Source organism: Phyllostomus discolor, chromosome 6 (assembly GCF_004126475.2).
Source record: "Phyllostomus discolor isolate MPI-MPIP mPhyDis1 chromosome 6, mPhyDis1.pri.v3, whole genome shotgun sequence".
NCBI lineage: Eukaryota > Metazoa > Chordata > Mammalia > Chiroptera > Phyllostomidae > Phyllostomus > Phyllostomus discolor.
Window position 1 is genome coordinate 1042486 of NC_040908.2, and position 19607 is coordinate 1062092.

Below are 19607 nucleotides of genomic sequence, written 5' to 3' on the forward strand. Positions count from 1 at the left end.
GTCCGCCTGCAGCCTCCTGCTCCACTCCCAGGTGTGGGGCCACCGCGCTCCGCCCATTTCCCCTCCAGCGTTCACACCTGAGGCCTAGGCCCCGCCCCCGCCGCACTCAGTGTCTGGTGCTGCGCTTCCAGCCGCGCCCGCGCGCAGAGGGGGCGCCGGCTCCCGCAGTGGGCATGCGCGAGCGCCGCCGCCGCCGCCGCCGAGGGCCTGCGCGCGCAGGCGCCGCAGGAGCTGCCGCGCTCCCTCCCGGTTCCGGGCTTCCTCCGCTCCCTCCGGGCGTCTGGTTCCTGCGGCGGGTGACCCCGTCCCCTGCCCCGTGGGCGTGTGGCAGGTGAGGACCGGGCTGCAGGGCGGGGGCCGGGCCGGCCCGGGTCCGCAGCTCGCAGCGGGGGGCGGGGCGCGTGGCTCGCGGGGCAGCCGGCGGCGGCAGAGACGGACGATGGTCCGGGACCCGGGCCCGGCTCCGGCTCTCGGCGGCCCGTGGGGACCCGCCCGCCACGTCCGCGGCGGAGGGAGGCCAGAGGCGACGGTTGGTGTGCGGCAGCATCGGAGTCCCCGGGCAGCGCGGGCTGGCACGGCCCACCCGGTCCCTCCCGGAGCCGCGTCGGGGCTGGAGGTGCCGCGGCGCGGGCCAGCCCCGCGGGCCGAGAACCCACCTGCTGAAAAGCAGCCACCGGCCCGAGGCGGCTCTAACGCACCTCTCCGCTTCTCCCTCCGCCACAAGGCTCGCACCCCAGAACCCCACGTTCTCGGACCCCGGTTCCTGCCTCTTTACGGCTACTCGGGGACGCTGCCTCTTTGGGGTTCAGATAATTCACTCCTCGTTGTTTCCCCCCCTCCCATACATTCGGAGGACAGTGTCGGCGGCGGACACGGAGTCAGGCCCGGCGATGGGGTGGGAGCGGAGGGGGGATGCAAACGGCGTGCAGCTGTTTCCTTGCGCCTGCCCCCCAGTGCTGCAGGGTCCTCGCCGTCCCGACATTGTGTCAGCCCCGGGACTGCAACCACAATGCGTGTGTACGTGCAGCTCTCACGGTTGTGTTTGGAGCGAGAGGACCCGCAGGGAAGCCTTCCAGTGGGGGTGCACCCCCTCTCTGACGTCCCCAGGTCACCGGTAGTCCAAGCTCGCTGTCGAACGCTACAAGGAAAAAGGCTTTTGTTTCTTTTGTCATTTATAGCTAATAGTTATTAGAGGAATATGTGTCATACATGGGGACTTGTTAACTGACTGCGCTGGACAAGAAACTCCCCACGATGTTGGGCTCTGGTTTTCTGCCGCTCGGAAAAGTGGTCCTGGTCCCGGATGTCGGGGTGCTCCTGGCTGTAGGAGGAGGGGCAGCTAATCTGGAGTACTGTGAGGGCCGTGCTGGGGTGGGGGAGGAAATGGAGGCTTCGATCAGATAAGTAGTTTCTATGGGTCGAACGGTACTTTTTTCTGGAAAAGCCATCACCTTTTATGATAGTCTTGGGTTTCTTGAATTTGTTCGCTGTGAGAGTAGAACAGTAAGTTCTACTCAAAAAAAAAAAAACAGTCCTCTGAGAAAAGGAGCCTGGCCGAGTTTGGACTGCAGACTCCTGGTTGGTGCCGCGGCCCCCGCCAGCCAGCCTCACCCGGCACTGCGCTTGGACGGGACTTGGCTTCTCTCTCACCAGCCACGTGCCGTGGGGCAGGCTCCACAGCCCCACTCAGCCCCGGGTGCTCACCTCCAAAGGGAAGGCAGCGATAGCAGCCATTTCGTAGGGTTGTCCTGGGGGCCAGGGAAGAAGTCACGTAAGCGCAGTCCACCCGTCCAGTGGGCTGTTCTTCAGCCTTGGCAGTGGAGGGAGCTCTGGCACCGCCCACCAGCGGATGCACCTGTGGGTGACAGGCCAAGTAAGACACGCCAGTCCCAGGGGGACACGTGCTGTGTGGTTCCATGTGCACCAGCCCCCAGGGTCCTCCGACTGACAGACAGGAGGGTGATGGCTGCCAGGGGCCAGGGAGGGGCAGTGGGCAGTTGTTTGACAGGGGCAGGGTCCATGTCACAGGCGAGGAGAGGTCCGGCGGTGCGCGGTGGTGGCGGTCACACAGCCTGAACGTACTCACTGCCACTGAGCTGTACACCTGGAAGGACCTAAGGCCCTGGCCGGCGCGGCTCAGTGGGTCGGGCATCGTCCCGCCGAGTGAGGGTGGTTCGGTTCCCCGTGGGGCCACCACGTGCCTGGGTTGTGCATTCGGTCCCTGGTCAGGGGGCGTAGGAGAGGCAACCGATCGATGTTTCTCTCCCTGTCTTTCTCCTTCCCGTCCCCTCTCTCTAAACACATACATAAAATAAAAGAGAAATGACCAAGAAGGTGAAGTTTATTATGCTCTGGGTCTTTTACCGCAACAGGGCTGCAGAAGTGGCGTCTCTTGAGTCTCGGTGTGAACATGTGTGCATGTGAACATGTGTAGCTGATAAACCGTCGTTTTTCTAGAGCAGCGTGAGGGTCACCGAAGAACTGGGTGGCGGGTGCAGAGACGCGCCGCCCCGCAGCCGGCCCCACTCGCAGCTTCCCCACCAGCGGGGCCGAGGGCCACCGCCCGCCCCGGCACGTCACCCAGAGTCCGCCGTGGGCACTGGGGGCTGCTCTTGCCATAGGACGTCCTGCGGGTTTAGACAAACGTGCAGTGACCCGTGTTTACCATCATGATGACATTTGCCATTTTTATGGATTAAAGACAATGAGGGTAAAAGTCCAATAGCAACAGAGACAGCAGCCTGCTGAGCTTGGTGTGTCTTGTTTCAGAGACCATGGAGGAGGCGCAGGCCCCGAGCCTGACGGCGGAGCCCCAGCCGGCCGAGGGGCGCGCCCAGAGCCCGCAGGCGCCGCCGCAGGACCCGGGGCTGCTGTACCAGGAGGAAACCATCGATCTCGGGGGGGACGAGTTCGGGTCGGAGGAGAACGAGACCGTGTTGGAGGACTCCAGCACCTTCGTGGACAAGCTCAGTGAGCACATGATGGAGAGCGTGCTCATTTCCGACTCTCCCAACAACAGCGAGGACGACGCGGGCGACCTTGGCGGCGTGCAGGAGGCCACCGAAGGCAGCGCGGACCCCAGGCTGGACGGTGCCATCGGCCAAGGTGCGGCCGACACTCCGAGGCCGGACGGCGAGAGTGACAGAGACGAAGCACCTCAGGACGTCCCCAGCGTGACCCCCGACGTGACCCCCGGGAGCCGGGCCTCCTCGGAGGAGGACCTGGGGCTGGAAGGGAGAGGCCCGCGCACCTGCGTGGACGAGGGCGCGGGGGACTCGGGCTCCAGGAGCCAGGGCCCGCTCCCCGGGGCGCCGGGCCCGTCCTCCGGGCGGCCCTCCCCCAAGGACGAGCCCGTGCCCGTGTGCACCATCTTCAGCCAGTCCCAGCCCGAGGCCGCCCAGTCTCCCCCCTTTCTGCAGGACGGCTTCGAGTCCCAGGTGGTGAAGTCGCCCAGTTTCAGCGGGGCCGGCCGGCCGGCCGCCCAGACCCCTCCCCCGGCGGTGCAGCCCAGCCCCAGCCTGAGCACGTTCTTCGGAGAGACGGCCAGCACCAACTCCCTGGCCTCCGAGTTCTTTGACTCGTTCACAACGTCCGCATTCATTTCTGTCAGCAACCCCAACGCGGGGGGAGCTGCCGTTCCAGAGCCGCTGTCTCCACATGCGTCCCCGGTGGCAGGGGCTCCCCTGGGTCCCGCCGAGCCCCACCCCGCCGGGACGGAGCGGTTGGAGCCGGCCGTTCCCACGGCCGCTCTGGAAACCCCCCGGTCTCCAAAGCCATTCCCGCAGATCCAGGCCGTGTTCGCGGGGAGCGAGGACCCCTTCGCCACCGCCCTGAGCATGAGTGAGATGGACCGGCGGAGCGACGCCTGGCTGCCCGGGGAGGGGACCAGGGACATCCTGAATTCGGTGGCCGCCCAGCAGTACAGCACCGTGTTCATAGACAAGGAGAACCTCACCATGCCCGGCCTCAAGTTCGACAACATCCAGGTGAGGCCCGGGGTCTCCGAAGGGACCGCCTGCTCTCGACTCCCCTTCCCCAAACGGATGCCCCCGGGGCCCCGGCTCGTCCTTTTCACAGTCTCCGCGCCCGTGCGTGTCCGTAGCAGTCGGCCCGCTGTGCATCAGGCAGCCCTGTCTCTGGGGAGCACCCAGAACTCTGACGGCAGGTCCCTGTGACGTCTGAGCCCTGTCCATGTCCCCAGCCCCGGGGAGTCGGGGTCCTGTCGTGGCTGGCTCTGTGCAGCAGCTCCGACCGTGTGACGGGTTTGTCGTGGCCCTGGGCTCCAGGAGGACGGGTCTCCCAGTCCCTTCTTAACTCTGGAGGAACATGTGTGTGTGGTGTGCTACGTGCTTGAGGTAGTAAAAGGTCTTACGGGTCCAGTGAGAGAAGCAAGAGTGCCCCCCAAAGTAATAAATCGTGAAAGCATACAAATGTCATGCTGTAGCAAGTGGTAGTGTAAGTTCAGGCTCACTGGTACAGTGAAATTATTTCCGTTGTTCAGTGTCTGCTTAGGTTTACTCCGTGTTGCTGGCCTGTGGGAGAACCGCCTGTCTCAGGCAGCCCTGATGGAACCATAATTTAGTGCAGATCTTTTAAAGTTAAGTTGTGAAATCTGCACCCCAGTCCTGCTCTCGGGAGTCTTTAGACGGAAGTGGTCTTGCTGGCCTACAGGCGCCCAGCCTCTGGGGTGTCCGTCGGGGCGTGGCTGCTCCTCGCAAAGCCTGCAGGACGGTCCAAAGCCCTCTAGCGGGGGGCTGGTGGGAGCACCTTTGCACTGGATTGTTTACGTGGGTATTAAAAATGGTGCTGCACTGGAACGTGTAACGAGGGCCCCGTCTCACCAGTTGAGTGGGAAACCAGATGCCAGACAGCGCAGGGCGAGCTGTAACCAGGCAGCCAGTGGGGCCCCACCCCCACCCCCCTCGCGGCCAAGTTCCAGGGCGAAGGTTTGGTGGGAAAGGGAAGGGGTCTTCATTCACGAGCTTCCCAATTGGGGGGAGATGACAGCCCCCCACAGGCGTTCGTCACCTGAGCCTGTCAGTTAAGGCTTAACTCTGTAACTCCTTAGTCACAGCTTTAACCACTTAAACCTGTCCACTAAGGCTCACCCTTTAACACCCGAGTTCTCCGGTCATTCCCCTTGTTGGTTCCCCTTGTCCCCTTGTCACAGGAGGGAGAGGCTCCGGGACTGCCGCGGGGTCCGCACCCAGCACCTTTCACGGGCCGCAGCCCCCTGCAGGGAGAGGGGCTCAGAGCCCCCCCACAGCCCACTGCCCGCCCCCTGCCGCTCCTCGGTGGGCCCGGCCGCCGTGGGCTCAGCCGTGGCGTGCGCTGCCCTGCTGCCCCCAGCCTGTGGCGGGGTGGCCGAGCCGCCCTGGGGCCTGCGGCTCTCTCAGCACCTTCCGCCGGGAGCCCCTGTGCCGGAGCCCTCGGGCTTGGAGGCTCCCGGCTCGGACGAGCTCGCGAGCCCTCGCCCCCTTAGCCACAGGGGTCCTGCGGGCGCAGGCGGCCCGGCTCCTGGCCCCGTCCTGACTCGCCCCATGCCCCGCCAGCTGAGAGACTCCTCCCGGTCGTCGCAGGCTGCCCAAGTCCCTGCTCACCCTGGCCCCCCCCCCAGCACTCTCCCCCTGCCCCATCTCCCACCCTGCCTGCAGGGGGTCTGACCCGAGGAGCCGGGTCGTGAGGTCGCAGGTCCCGGTGCTGTGGCTCACGGGGACCTGGCCCCCCACCAGCATCCCCTGTCGGCAGTGGTCCGGGCTCGGGGGTGAATGCAGGCGCCCCCTCCACAGGGCCCAGCCGGGCTGATGGCTGATGGCACGTGAGCTACGGCTCCTCGTCCCCAGCGGTGTCACCACACACCCGGGGCCTCTGTCCGAGCCGGTGCAGCCGTGCTGCGGGCCACCGCCCCTTCCGGAGAACGAGCAGGTCCCAAGTGCACGGTCTCGGAGGACGGCCGTGCTGGAGCGCCTGGCCCGGCGCAGCCTCCTGTGCCCCCAGCGCTCTGTCACCTGCACACGCCGGCCGGCCGGCGGGGGCGGGGGTGGGGCAGATGTCGGCTGGAGACGGGTTCTGGTGGCTGAGTTCAGTCGGCGTCTCATCGCCCTGACATGTCCCCCTGCGTCCTTTCCAGGGAGACGCCGTGAAGGACTTGATGCTCCGCTTCCTGGGCGAGAAGGCGGCGGCGAAGAGGCAGGTCCTGAACGCCAGCTCGGTGGAGCAGTCCTTCGTCGGGCTGCGGCAGCTGATAGTGAGTGGGGCGCTCGGTCCGCACTGTCGCCGTGCCCGTGATGGGCCCCGACCGCCCGCCTGCGCGGCGTTTTCCCCAGAGTTAGCTGCTTGGATGTGCCGCCCAGGGCCTTGCACGTGAGTGCCGTGCTGCTGCGTGCCGGCCCTGCGTGGCAGAAGGCACCGCGCCAACACACTGGCGAGTCCCGTCAGCTTAAAAGCCGTTATTTTAAGTGATCGGACTACTGGAAGCAGCAGATACTTTGATCAGATACGCTTCATCAAATGCAATAACTAGAGACAAGTAACCTCACGCTGGTTCTTTAAAAATACTCTGCTCTCTGTGCTGGGTACAGGAAGGTCATTTCTGCACAGGGGGGCCGGCCAGGAGCACACGGGGGTGGGAGGGGTCGTTGCTCTCACACAGGGGCCGGCACGGGCGCCGGGCAGAGGCCATCGAGGGGCACGGGGGTGTGCTCGGACCGGGCACACACACTGCGAGGACTGCTGGGCAGGCATTGCTGCAGGTCCGGGCCCCACGGTCGCCCTTGTCCTCAGCCCCTGTGACCACCTTGCAGGAATGTCGTCCTCAGAAGGGTGAGCGAGAGCCCCTTCTTAGGTGGCTAGCAGACACCTTACGTGCAAACCACTTCAAGTCTGGTTTTTCATGCGTGTACACCGGCTGCTGCGCTGAGCGTCCTGTACTGACGTGACCAGAGCGCAGGTGGCAAACACGAGGCCCTCGGGCCGGATCCCGCCCCCCACCTTGTTTATCCGGCCCGGCACCTCCTTTCTACCCGAGCGGTAGAAACCTCGTCTCACTGAGCTCCCACTTATCTGTTAGGGAGCAGTTACATGTGCACAGTCCTGAGCTCACATCCGGCCCTTTGAAGGCAGCCGCGAGGCGGGTGTGGCCCCGGTGAGCAGGAGCTCGTCCCCCTGCTGCAGCGGTTGGGAAGCTCCGGGAAGGGAAGACGGGGGTGCTCTGCCCTGCAGGGGAGGGGTCTGGAGACTCGCTCGTCTGGTGACGGAGCTGCAGGTCTGAGAAGGGCGCCTACCCCCGCCCCCCCGTGGCCGCATCAACTGTGGCTGACGTGGCTCTCGTCCGGTGCCGCGAGGGCTCTGCCGGCGTGCCCGTCCTTGGGCCTTGGCAAAGCAGAGTGCCGTGACGCGCCCCCGAGCCCCGGGCTGTGCCGGGAGTGAGCCCTGGCGACGAGGAGTCTGGGAGGAGGTGCATGCGGAGCCACAGTCTCCGCGGCTCGCCCGCTGCCCGGGCCGGCTCCCGCCGACTCGTCCCGGCGTCCCACACATGCGGTGGTCTGATCGGTCTCCACGCTGGGAGCGCCTGCTCCGGCCACAGTGTGGAGCCAGTGACCACGTGCTGAGCCAATGGCCCGGCCTGCAGGAGGCGGCGTCAGCGTCGTTGGTTTTTTCATGTTAATGAAGCACAAACATGGTAAACGTGTGAACCACCGACAGTCAGGGCTGACCTTCACATACACGTGAACGTAGCCAACGCACAAGCTCTGATTACATGACTGCCCTTGAACTGGTGGGACCACGTGGCAGAGCTCTCCCGCTGAGGGAGCCCGCGGTCTCACAGGTCTGGGGCGGTGGGCGGCCCCGGCAGGAGCCCCTCCCCGGGGGTCGGCCCTGGAGCTGGGCCTGGGCCCGCCCAGCGCCCCCTGCCGGGTGGCCCCTGTGCACGTGGGGGCTGCCGCCGCAGCCACGCCCCGCCGCCGTGTCTTGCAGAGCTGCAGAAACTGGAGGGCGGCGGTGGACCTGTGCGGGCGCCTCCTCACGGCCCACGGCCAAGGCTACGGCAAGAGCGGGCTGCCCACCAGCCACACGGCGGACTCGCTGCAGGTACAGCCCCTCGGACGCCCCTCTGCGCTCGGGTTCGTGGGGACGGGGGGCACAGCCAGGACCTCGCGTGACAGTGAGAGCAGTCTGAAAACAGAGTTCCCAAGTTCAGGATCGCCGTGCCCCGAGTCCAGTCCCCACGTGAGAGGACCCTGGCCCTCCCCTCTGTGCCCACACAGTGTGGGCCGCACTTGTCCCCTCTGCCTGGAGACCAGGCAGCCCAGGACCCCGCACCCCGTCTCACGGAGCAGGGGCGGGGCTGCACTGCAATCATGGGGCTCTGGGCTGCAAGGGCCCGGGGGCGGGGCCTCGGGGGAAAATGGGGTCCTTGCGGGGGGTGGGGGGGCCCTCCCCAGCGTGGCGTCAGCTGTTCGCACGTGAAACGGTGCGGGAACCGGCGCCGTGGACACGGGGTTGGCGGGGGATGGGCAGGTCTGACGGTGAGGAGCAGCTGCCAAGGGCCCGGGTTCTCACCCCTCCCTCCCTGGGAGGGTTCCGTGCGGGGTCCCGGGCTGTGGGGGTGCCTGGGCGAGTGCGTGCCCGGCGTCTACATCCACAGTGGCTGGAGGGCAGGAGTCATGCTGCCCCCTCACCTGTGCAGCCCCGCCTGCTCATGTGCTGGGGGGCAAGGGGGCTCTTCTCTTGAGTCCCCGAGCTCGTCCTCACCCCGGCCCCACCCCACCCCGGCCCCGGCCCCACCCCATCCCCCCGGCCCCGCCCCGGCCCCATCCTCACTGCAGGGCTGCCTAGCCCCCTCCTGGCCTGACCTCGGGGCTCCCCACTGCCCCTTCTTCAGTGAGCTGCCTCCAGGCAGTCTTGTGCAGTGAGGTCGGCCCACCACCCCACGCCCACCCACGGAGGCCCCCATGGCCCACCTGCCCGCAGGGGTCTCTGGCCTCTGAACCCGAGGTCGGGTCAGCCCGTTTCTCAGTGGCTTCTGCCCCAAAAGGGACTCCGCAGCTCGCACGTGGCCCCTTCCCACTGGGCCCCGTCCGGTCCAGTGGCCTCTTGCCCAGACACCCCGGCACCAGCGTCCATGCCCCCTAGGCGGCCTCCCTGCCCTGCCTCACCTCCCCTCCCCCATCCCCGCCCCCGCCCGTGGCCTCTCTGGGGAGGGCGTGGCCGTGTCTGTGCCCGGGGCACACACTCAGCGCACACCCTGCCCCGGCGTGCCCTGGAGCCCCGGAGCGCGTCGAGAAGACCGCTCACGTGGCCGTGCGGCCGTGCAGACAGCGAGGACGGGCAGCCCGGCCCTCGCTCTGACGGGCGAGCGAGCCCTGACGTGGCGGCCGCTCTTTCCCTCGTGCCTCCAGCTCTGGTTCGTGCGGCTGGCGCTGCTGGTGAAGCTGGGCCTCTTCCAGAACGCCGAGATGGAGTTCGAGCCCTTCGGCGACCTGGACCAGCCGGACCTCTACTACGAGTACTACCCGCACGTGTACCCGGGGCGCAGGGGTGAGGCGGGGCGCGGGGGTGGGGCCGGGGCGCGGGGGTGGGGCCGGGGGCGTGGGGGTGAGGCGGGGCGTGGGGGTGAGGCGGGGCGCAGGGGTGGGGCGGGGCGCAGGGGTGAGGCCGGGGTGCCACCCGCGTCCCTGCCGCGTCCTCGGGTCCACGGTCGCCCTGTGGCGGGAGCCCCCAGAGGCAGCGCCCTCGCTGCCTGTCCTCTCCCCCGTGCGTCTGCACACGCGTGTAGCTTCTCCACGCGTGTGCACCGTGGCCACTTCCTGGGCGCCAGCCCAAGTCAGCAGCCAGGCGGCGCCAGGGCTGGCTCCGTGCCGTCCCCCCAGCCTCTGCTCTGATGGGGTCTGTTTAAGAATGTGGGTGCAGCCCTTCCGCGGGCCGGGGCGGCAGCACAGGGTGGGCAGCGGCACGCTGCAGAAGTGAGCACCATGAACGTGTCTGGGGGAGAGTCTGTCAGATGTCGGGGTGCGGTGGGGGCCGTCGGGAGGGCCTGGTGCCCAGAGCCGGGCCCTTCCCCCTCGATGGCCGGCTTCTCCACTGGTTCCGGCAGGATGTCGGTCGGGGGGTGCAGCGCCGATCCCACGGGTCCCGAGCGGGGAGCAGCTCCTGAGGGCCGTGCAGCCTGTCACAGCGTCCCACCAGACCCGCCCGCTGCCGTCTGCTGCGGGGCCACCTGGGCGGCTGCAGGAGCAGCACGGGGCCTGGCTGGGTGGGAGCTCAGGACAGGCCAGGCCCGGGCGGTGGCCCAGGCGAAGCCGCCAGGACAGCCCCGAGCAGTCAGCCAGCATCTGACCTGCCTCTGACCTGCCGGGGGAAAGGGGGGCCCTGCGGCGGTCGGGCCTCACGGGGACAGCGCCCGGGTGTCCCCGTTCCCTGTGGGCCCCTCAGATTTTAGTGGACGCCCTCCGTAAGTGAAGGGAGTCTCCTGCCCCAGTTTGCTGACAGCCTCCACCAGGGAGGGGGCTGTGTTCTGTCATGTGGCCCGGGCTGCGGTCGACGCCCCTGCGGGTTTTCTCGCTGAGCCTGCGTGACAGGAGGGGCCGCCTCAGTGGGCTTTTCAGTGTCGGCCCAACCCGCCTCCCTTGGTGGGGATCCCCACGGCTCCTCCCGTGGAATCCTCTCTGCCCACTGGGGCCCGCCCTGCACGCTGTTGGGGGGAGTCCTGCGTCCATGGGCGGGAGCCCCGCTGGTCTGCCACTTTCCTTCTCGGAACGTCTCTGGCTGTGGTACGGGGGTCGCGCTGGCCCCACAGAGTGAGTGAGGAAGGTCTTCTGCTTCCGTTTCCCGAGGGAGAATTCAGGGAGCTGGGACCACTTCCCTTGCAGGTTTGGGAAAATTCGCCAGCGAGACCATGTGGGCCCGACGCTCGCTTTTTTGGGAGGCTTCCTGACTCACTTTTTTAAATAGACGTTGGCCTGTTTAGGTTATTTGCTTCTCGTGTGAGGCTTAGTAGATGGTGCCTGCCAAGGAGTTGAACTTGGGCTCCGAAGGCACACGTGCACACACGCGTGCACACATGCGTGCACGCACATGCCTCAGAACTGGTCTAGAGCCACGTCCTTGGGACCTGGGCCCCGACCGCACCCCCGGGGACCCTCAGCTGCTGGCAGCCCCTCCCTCAGGGCCTCCTGCTGGGGGGGGGGGGCCGGAGCCCAGCGGAACCCCTGGTGAGCTTGTGTCCGGAAGCCCGGGGCCGGGTTCCTGCACTGGAGGCTGGCAGCCCTGCCGCAGCAGGTGGTGTGACAGTTGGTGCAGGCCGGGGCACTGCTGTGGGAGTGGTGGCCACCCACCTGCCCTCTGGTGGCCGTCCAGAGCTCTCGCGTGGTGACAGAGCGACCCTGCCGCTCGGAGCCTGCACGGGCTCCTCCTGACACGTGGGGCAGGGAGGCCCGTGGCTGCCGCTGACGCTGACGGCCCGACCTCCCCGACCTCGGTTGCAGGCTCCATGGTGCCCTTCTCCATGCGGATCCTGCACGCGGAGCTGCACCAGTACCTGGGCCGCCCCCAGGAGTCGCTGGACCGGCTGCACCGGGTGAAGGCCGTCTGCAGCAAGGTGAGGCTGCCCCCGGGCCGCGGGTGTCAGCCGGGGGCTTGGGCCGGCGGCTGGCCCGGCGCCCGGCCCGTTGGGGTGTTGGGTACAAATGTAAGTGGCCTGACACGGTCCGGGAAACCTTCTGCCTGTGGAAGGCCGCCTTCCCTGAGGTCCCCTCCGCCCGGCGGGGACACGAAGGCCCCAGGACCTTACACAGAAGTCCGAGCCATCCTGGGCGGACCTGCTGTCACCCTCGTCTGGGCTCCAGTGGGGCCAGAGTGAGCAGCCGGGTCTCCGAGTCGGTGCCGGTCCCCCGGGTCTGCTCCAGGGTGCTGAACTCATCCACTCTGCCCCATGACAGCCTGTGGCGGCCGCCAGGGGGACAGACACACGGTCCCCTCCTCCTGACCGTGGTCTCAGGCTGTCGTCAGCCCGGGTATGGCCTGGAGCCTGTCAGGAGCGCAGGGCGGACACTGCTCCACAGGCCCCCAGGTCAGAACCCGCAGTGCAGAACCGCAGATTCCAGGCCGTGTGAGTCCCGTACCCCGAGCCCAGTGAGTCTGGCCGGGGTGGCCTGCCGGCCACAGTGCGGCAAGCGGTGAGGCCGGGAGCGGGTCCGAGTGAAATGTTCCCAGCAGACCCCCCCCCCCCCCTCCGAGTGGGTGCTTCCCCTGGGCTCTGGGGCGACAGGAACGTCCAAGAGCAAGACTGTTCCCGGTGACCCACTCCCATGTGACACCCGCAGATCCTGGCGCACCTGGAGCAGGGCCTGGCTGAGGACGGCAGCGTGGGCACCATCACGCCGGAGAACAGGCAGGGTGAGCGTGGGCCCCACCGGGTCTGCCTGGCCCCCTGGGAGATCCAGCCCTTCCCAGGCTCCTCCCTCCTCCCTGGGGCGGGGGGAGCCACGCCCCCCGTGCTCCGTGGCTCTCTGTGGTGGGTCCCAAAGAGTGAGACTGCGTGTGATCCTGCTCAGGGCTCAGGGCAGCCTGGGTGCAGGGGACCCGCCGGCACCACCCAGTCCCAGGGATGGCTGTCAGCTTCCTCGGGGAGGCAGGCACTGAGGCGGGAGGGGGCGCCCCTCCTGGTGGGAGGAGCTGGGAGGAGGGGAGGCGGGCCCAGCAGGCAGAGCCTTGGTGAGGCCGATGATGACCCGGGGCTCTGTCCTGAGTGTGGGCAGCGGGGCAGCCTGGGGGCTGAGACCCCCACTCCCACCCCGGCTGCAAGCTCTGGAGAACGAGAGAGGAACGAGCTTCCACTCGGCTTCCGCGCCCAGCGGGGGTGGCACCCCTGTGACAGGCCCTCACCTCCCGCCCCTCGGGGCAGGGCCTCTGCACAGGAGCCCAGGGCTGTTGACCCCCCCTGTTCCCGCATCGTCTGTCCTGCTCCAAGTCCCCTCCGTGGTCTGGGGCCTGGCTGGGTGTGGGCCCGGGGGGCTGCTGCCCGGCCCGGACTGCGCTGGCAAGTGCTGGGCCTCCTGTGAAGCTGCACCCCAAGGGGAGAGAGGTGGGGGGTGGGCGGGGCGGCCTGCAGAGGGGTGAGGGGCAGGGAGTTGGTCCTCGGGGGCCGCCGGCACCAGGGTGGGGGGGATTCACTCCTTCCTGGAGAAGTCCGTGACCCCCAGGGCCGTGGGCGTGTCCTTCCCAGTAATGCCTGGCCGGTGCTTCCACAAGGGCCGCCCCCAGCTCCATCCCACCGCAGTGCAGGCCCGGTGGGGACGAGCCAAGTGTTGCCACGTCTTGGGGGCCTCGCAGCGAAGCGGGGATCCGTCAGGCGAAGGGGCAGGGCCAGCCAGGGAGAGGTCGGAAGGTCGCTGTCTGCGGCTCCGGGACGGTCCACAGCCACCTCGATGGGAAGGAACCCGGGCGGAGCTCCGAGCCGCGGGGGGGGGGGGGGGGGCGCGGGCGGTCTCCACGTGAAAGGCTGGGAAATAGGCTGGGGCAGTGGGCCCTCCCTGTTCCCCGTGGGTCAAAGGGCTGGGGGTTCTCCAGGCGCTGACGCTGGCCCTGAGGTGGACCCCTGACTGCCCTCCTGCTGCTCCTTTCCTGGCCCCTGTCAGCACGAGGGCGGTGGCGGTGGCCTGGGGACAGACCCCGTGCTTACCACCTCCCTCCCCTGCAGCCTCCGTGCAGCTGTGGCGGTCCCGCCTGGGCCGGGCGACCTGCTCCATGGCCAACTGCCTGCTGCTGATGAAGGTGCGTGCGCCCGGGGGAGGGCGGGGCGGGTCTGGTGCCCGCTGCCACAGGGAGGGCAGCAGCACGGAGGGCGTTCACGGCCAGGTTCCACCTCGCAGCCCGGGGCCGTGGTGACTGGACTGGAGCTTCCCTCCGACTCCCCCGCTCCGTCTGGGTTTTTCCAGGTTCCGCCCGGGAAGGCAGCCCCTGCCCTCCCCGTGTTGGGGGCGTTTGCCCTGTCTGGGTGTGACGAGATGCAGGAGGCTGAGCCCGCAGCCCGAGGGGCAGCGCTGGTCGGGGGGTGGAGGCTGGGCTGCGGTGGCCAGCCCTTTGTTTCTTCCCGTCCCTCCCGTCTTCCTCCGGCCGGCAGGCCGGCCCTCTGCAGCCCGTGCAGCGGCTCCTCCCCTGGGGGGCGCCTGCAGCACGCAGCCCGTCCCCCCACCCCACCGCAGCGGCGGGTGACCTGCACCGAGGCAGCCCGGCTGCCCCTGCTGGGGAATTAGGAGCGCAGGTGGGGGCGGCCCCTGTGGCCCCCAAGGTCACTCCCAAGCCAGGTCCCCCCAGCAGAGCAGGCAGACAGGCAGTCTCCCAGGCGGCGTGGGGGTGCGCCTGCAGGGCTCTGCTTGACCCTGCTGCGGCAGCCCTGCTCTCCATACACGGTCCCCTCTCGACCCGACGGGGCCGCCCTGGGCACAGGGAGGGCTTGGGGGCTTGGGTGCAGGGGCACACTCGGAGCCTCCGGGCTCGGTCCGTCTGGTCACAGAGAGGTGCGGCCGGGACCTGCTGCCCGGGGCCAGCACAGGGCAGTCCCCACACCACTGGGCTGCGTGGCCCTGGGGCGTCCTGGAGCTCCGGGGCCTCAGCAGTCCTTCAGCCCAGTGGGCGGGGCTGGGGGCGGGGCTCTGCCCTCAGAGTGTCTCACCCCCGGCACCGCCCCCCCCCCCCCCCCCCCCCCCCCCCCGCTCCTCCCCTGGAAGGCGACAGTGCCAGGCCCTCACCTGCGGCCAGGAGCAGTGCCTTCCCTGCTTGGTGCGAGGGCGGGCCGGCCTCCGTCCTGCTGAGGGGCAGGGCGCGGTCTCTGGCCGAGTGGGTGGGCGGGGGGCAAGGCAGGCGCTCCCCGGGGACACGGGTGGCTCCTAGAACACTCTCATCCCCGACGTCTCTGGGCCTCTCCCCGCAGGACTACGTGCTGGCCGTGGACGCGTACCGCTCGGTCATCCAGTTCCACCCCGAGCAGGAGCCGCAGCTGCTCAGCGGCATCGGCCGCATCTTCCTGCAGGTGGGCGCTGCGCCTGCGGGCACCAGGGGGCAGGCAGGGGCTTCGGGGCAGCGCAGGTGGTGAGGGGGCCGGACGCTGCAGCAGCTGCTGCTGGTGGGACTGAGAAGCACTGCTTGGGGCGGGGGGGGGCTCAGTGCGGGGACCTCAGGCCGAGCTGACCAGGAGGGACGGGCGTGGTCCCTGTGTGCAGAGCTGTGGGGTGGGGGTGGGGGGCCTGCCCAGACTCCCCCGAAGGAGGGCGGCGTGTGTCTGCTGCAGCCGCGCTCACGCACTGTCCACGGAGGACGGAGGACGGGCCGCCGGTCAGAGCCGCAGAGCCGTGTCCCGGGTCCCTGCACTCAGGACTGCAGAGAGCTGGGCGCCCGAGCGCACTCCCCAGAGCCCCGGGGCCGGTCTGCGTCCGTCTTCCTCAAGCTCCTGACGGCTGCCCTGCGCCCTGCACTCTGCCTGGGGTTGTGGGGGTTCGGAACCCTCTGCCCTCTGAAGGTTCGGACAGTCCACCCCGGTGCGGGGGCTGGTGCTGAGCCCTCGGCCCTCCACCCCGTGCTGGTGGGGGCGTCCCGCCGGGTGCGTCCCTGCCTCGGCCCCTGGGCCGAGTGTGGTGACTCGGCTGGAGAAGCCCTCGCAGCCGCCGCCGGCCCCGGCACAGCTGCACAGGCTCCTGTTTCCCCGGGACTCCGGTCCCCGCTGCCGCCCGGCGCCACCTCTCCCTGCGCAGGCGCGACCCTCTCCCAGCCCAGGCGCCACCTCTCCCTGCGCAGGTGCCACCTCTCCCTGCCCAGGCGCGACGGGGAGCGTTTGGCGTGCCTTTTCTCCGTGAGCTCGCCCCGCACTCACTCTTGTTGTCTTTGAACGACCCGAGAGGTTGTTGGCTCCCAGGACGCTCGGCCGCACGTCCGGTTGCCTCTCCACACGGCACCCCTCAGGAACGACGGAGTGCTTCACCTTCAAGCAGCCTCTGTCTTAGGAAACCCGTCGGGTTTTAAACCCGTGACGTTTTAGTTACGATGACTGTCTGCGTGCGGGAGCCGCGTGGCCCCGGACTGGCACCTGCCCCCTCTGAGCCTCGAGGCCTACCGCCCCGCTGAGGACAGCCGAGGCTCGCATGAGGGGCCCTGCCAGCGCCTGGCCACGGCCATCGTCACCCCCGTGTGTCGGCCATGCTCTCCTCGCCCCGTGGGAGGGCTCAGTGACTGTGGCAGGGAACTCGGGTCCGGGGGCTGCGGGCACGGCGTCTCGCCTGCATGGAGTGGACAGGCCACAGATGGGCGGGGGGCTGGGGGTGGACACCGCTGCTCTCTCCGGGGGTGTGTCTCACGTGTGTTCCCTCTGTTTTCCTGCCCCCGAGGGCGTGTGTGGTGGGCGCCGTGCACAGCCGGGCCCGGTCGGAGACCTGGCCTTGCAAGCTGTGAGGTCGGCTGCGGGTTTCTCGGGTGCTGGGGAGGGCATGAGGTCACGGGCCCCTCACGACACTCATGGTGTCTGGTCCACTGTGGGGTCCGTGCTCAGAGCCCTGCTTCTGCACACCGGTCTGGGGACACAGCGGCTCCCACCCCCATCACCCCCCTCCCGGGTCAGCGCTCGGCCCGCGGGTCTCAGGGGCACCAGGACGCTGGCCTCCTCTGGCTTCCTCGGCAGAGGGACCCGCCTGCCCCACAGGACGCCGCGGCACAGGGGCGGCGGCAGCAGCCGTCAGAGGCCCCGGCGGATCCTTGTGTATCTGAGGAGTGTGGGAGCGGGTGGTCTTTCCCTCTCCCCGCGGAGTTCTGTGCTGCGGGGTCAGCGTGACCGGAAACCTTCGCACTTTCCTGTCTCTACCATCTTACTGGTCACGGCCAGCGAGCCGAAAACCACGGTTTGAGGCCCGAGTGTCACACCCGGCTGAGAACGTCGCCCTCCTTCACTGTAGTCGTCCCTTTCGCTCTGCTCCGCTCCTCGCCGCCACGCCAGGGCCCCCCCCACGAGGGGCCGCGTGCATTCAGTGTCTGAGCCGCGTCCTGAGTGGCTCCGCGGTTTTTACAAAAAGTCGTCATGATACATGGTCACCACGCCTGCCTGTCCTGCCTGACATGTGAACGTCTCCCGGGGAGCTGCGTGCCAGGGCACGGCTGCATCCCCGGAGCCGGAGCCGACTGAAGGACACGCCCTCGTCCCCGCAGATCGGAGACATCAAGACGGCGGAGAGGTACTTCCAGGACGTGGAGAAGGCGGCCCAGAAGCAGGACGGGCCGCAGGGGAAGACGGTGGTGCTGATGAACAGGTGGGCGTCTGCCCCCATGGGGTGTCGGCCCCCGTGTCCATGTCCCAGCCTGGGGCGCCGGGCCGGAGCAGGGCGGGCGGTCGGCCGGACCGCAGGGACCTCCCTTCGGCCACGCGCGCTCTCGGAGGCCTTTCCCCGCTCGTCCAGAGGAGCCCCGCTGCCCTCCCAGCACCAGCGGGCCTCAGAGTGGCCCGCTGCCCCCGTGGCGGGCACCCGCCCGCCTGCTGGGGGAGATGGCTCGGGGGGGGGGGCGGCCCGTCGGACTCGCGGGCGCACACCACACCGGCGCCCTGACCGCAGCTGACGGGCTCTGCACTTGTGGCTTGTGTTCCAGAGCTTTCCTTCACCTCGGCCAGAATGACTTTGCAGAAGCGCACAGGTTCTTCTCGGAAATTTTGAGGATCGACCCCACAAACGCCGTGGTAAGGCGCTCCGGAGCGGTAGGTCTCCCGCCGGCGGCCCTGTCCGCCCCCTGCCCCTGGGTGGCCGCCGGGGAGGCCCCCTCCTCGAACGCCCCCTGGCACAGAGCCATGCGCCCAGGCCTGACTGCTACCCCCCGCCCCCCAGGCCAACAACAACGCGGCCGTGTGCCTGCTCTACCTGGGCAGACTCAAGGACTCGCTGCGGCAGCTGGAGGCCATGGTGCAGCGCGACCCCGGGCGCTGCCTGCACGAGAGCGTGCTCTTCAACCTGAGCACCATGTACGAGCTGGAGTCCTCGCGCAGCGCGCAGAAGAAGCAGGCGCTGCTGGGGGCCGTCGCTGCCAGGGAGGGCGACAGCTTCAACACCCAGTGCCTCAAGCTGGCCTAGGCCGGGCTGCACGGTGGGGCCGGTCCGTGAACGTGGGGGGCCTCTCGCTGGGAGCTGGGGGCGTGTCCTTGGTGCTCGACTGCGGCCACTGGGCAGGTGGTTCGACGCAGCCAGCTCGACCCACGGCGCTGCGCCGTCCGAGAATGGGGGCCAACGCGCTGTCCGGACGGCGGCCACAGACAGGACCCTCGCCGGCCCGAGTGCTGCACTGGCTGTGAGTGCCCGGGGAAGAGCCGCACACGCACCTGCACCGTCCTCGCCCTGTGCCTGCGCGCCCAGGGCACCGGGAGCAGGCAGAGGCACCCAGCGAGCCTCGCTTCTCCCCACCCCCAGGCTGAACACGTCTGTTTCACTCCCGACGCCCATTCAGCCCCTGCGGAGCCCCTTGGGCGAGCCTGGTGACGGGTGGGCTCTGGGTTCTGCACGTCACGGGGAGGTGGGGGTGTGGGCGGGAGTCCGTCAGACGGGAATCCAGGTGCTGCATCGCTGCCCCAGGCAGGGGGCCAGAGGGGCGTCTGCCTTCCCTCCCGGACGTACTTCCTGCTGCTGTCAGCCAGCCCCTTCTCCCCAGAGAAGCCCCAGCCGGGGCCGCCCGGCAGCTGGGTTTGCCAGGGCCTCCGGGGCGGCACCGGTGTCTCGGATGGACCCAAGTGTGTGCACACCCAGCGCGGCTGTGTCCTGCCCGTGTCGGTGACAGCGCGACCGCAGCGCAGTGGTTGGAACGGGTCAGCTACGTGCCGAGGCGGAGGAAAGGACGAGGTGGCCGGGGGGCTGCTGGGGCTTTGCAGTCTCTCTCCTGGAGGGGAGGGAAGTAGTCCGGCTGGGGTGGCCCCGCGGGCGGGCGGCGTTGCGCACAGCAAAGGGGCACAGGCCCCTGGTCAGGGCGCAGGCCCGGGTTGCGGGTTCGGTCCCCAGACGGGGCACGCACAAAAGGCCACCAGTGGGTGTTTCTGTCTCACATCGATGTTTCCCTCCCTCTGCCCCTCCCTTCCTCTCTAAAATCAAAAATAAAATTTAAAACAGGGAAATGTAAAGTCCTCTGTTTCACAAGCCCCCAGATCCGACATCATTTGAGCCCCTTCACCAAGAGGGTTTCCCTCAGCGCTGGCTTGGGCAGGGCGAGGAGACTCGGCCGGCAGCTGGGACCCGGCCGGAGGCCGCAGAGCCGTCCCCTCCCCAGGGACCCGCGTCCGGGTCAGCGGTTGAGGACGGTCCCTGGTCAGTCGCACAGAAAAGCAGGCGACGCTGGCCAGAGGCAGGCAGACTGGAGCAGGGCCCGGCGCCCCTGGGTGGGGACCTGCCTCCAGGTGACTCTGTCACTGCAGCTAACGGAACGGCCCCAGCGGAGACGAGAGAAGAAACCCCGTCCTGAGCTCTGGGACACGGAGACTCAGGACACTGGGACGAGGCGCCATGAAAACAGGAGCCCACGGCCGCACACCTGCCTGTGCACCTGGAATGGCAACGACCTTCCCGCCTGCTGGAGGGCTGCTGCCCACGGGGCCT

At 68.6% G+C, this 19607-nt stretch overlaps 1 protein-coding gene across 1 annotated transcript; it reads left to right on the top strand.

Annotated features, from left to right (window-relative positions):
- The first annotated feature begins 205 nt into the window (after positions 1 to 205).
- On the top strand, positions 206 to 19115 carry LOC114499456 (trafficking protein particle complex subunit 12). The gene is made up of 12 exons (XM_028515647.2): positions 206 to 331; positions 2770 to 3986; positions 6131 to 6247; positions 7978 to 8091; positions 9402 to 9540; positions 11487 to 11599; positions 12324 to 12396; positions 13700 to 13773; positions 14933 to 15031; positions 17191 to 17291; positions 17626 to 17713; positions 17859 to 19115. Exons 2-12 carry the CDS (start codon positions 2775 to 2777, stop codon positions 18099 to 18101), a joined length of 2373 nt encoding a protein of 790 aa, XP_028371448.1. The 5' UTR covers positions 206 to 331; positions 2770 to 2774; the 3' UTR covers positions 18102 to 19115.
- Positions 19116 to 19607: the final 492 nt, after the last annotated feature.

Coding starts and splice junctions, on each gene's coding strand:
- LOC114499456 (XM_028515647.2), top strand. CDS start 2,775: ATGGAGGAGGCGCAGGCCCCGAGCCTGACGGCGGAGCCCCAGCCGGCC. Junction 15,032..17,190: donor TCGGCCGCATCTTCCTGCAG/GTGGGCGCTGCG, acceptor TCGTCCCCGCAG/ATCGGAGACATCAAGACGGC. Junction 17,292..17,625: donor ACGGTGGTGCTGATGAACAG/GTGGGCGTCTGC, acceptor CTTGTGTTCCAG/AGCTTTCCTTCACCTCGGCC.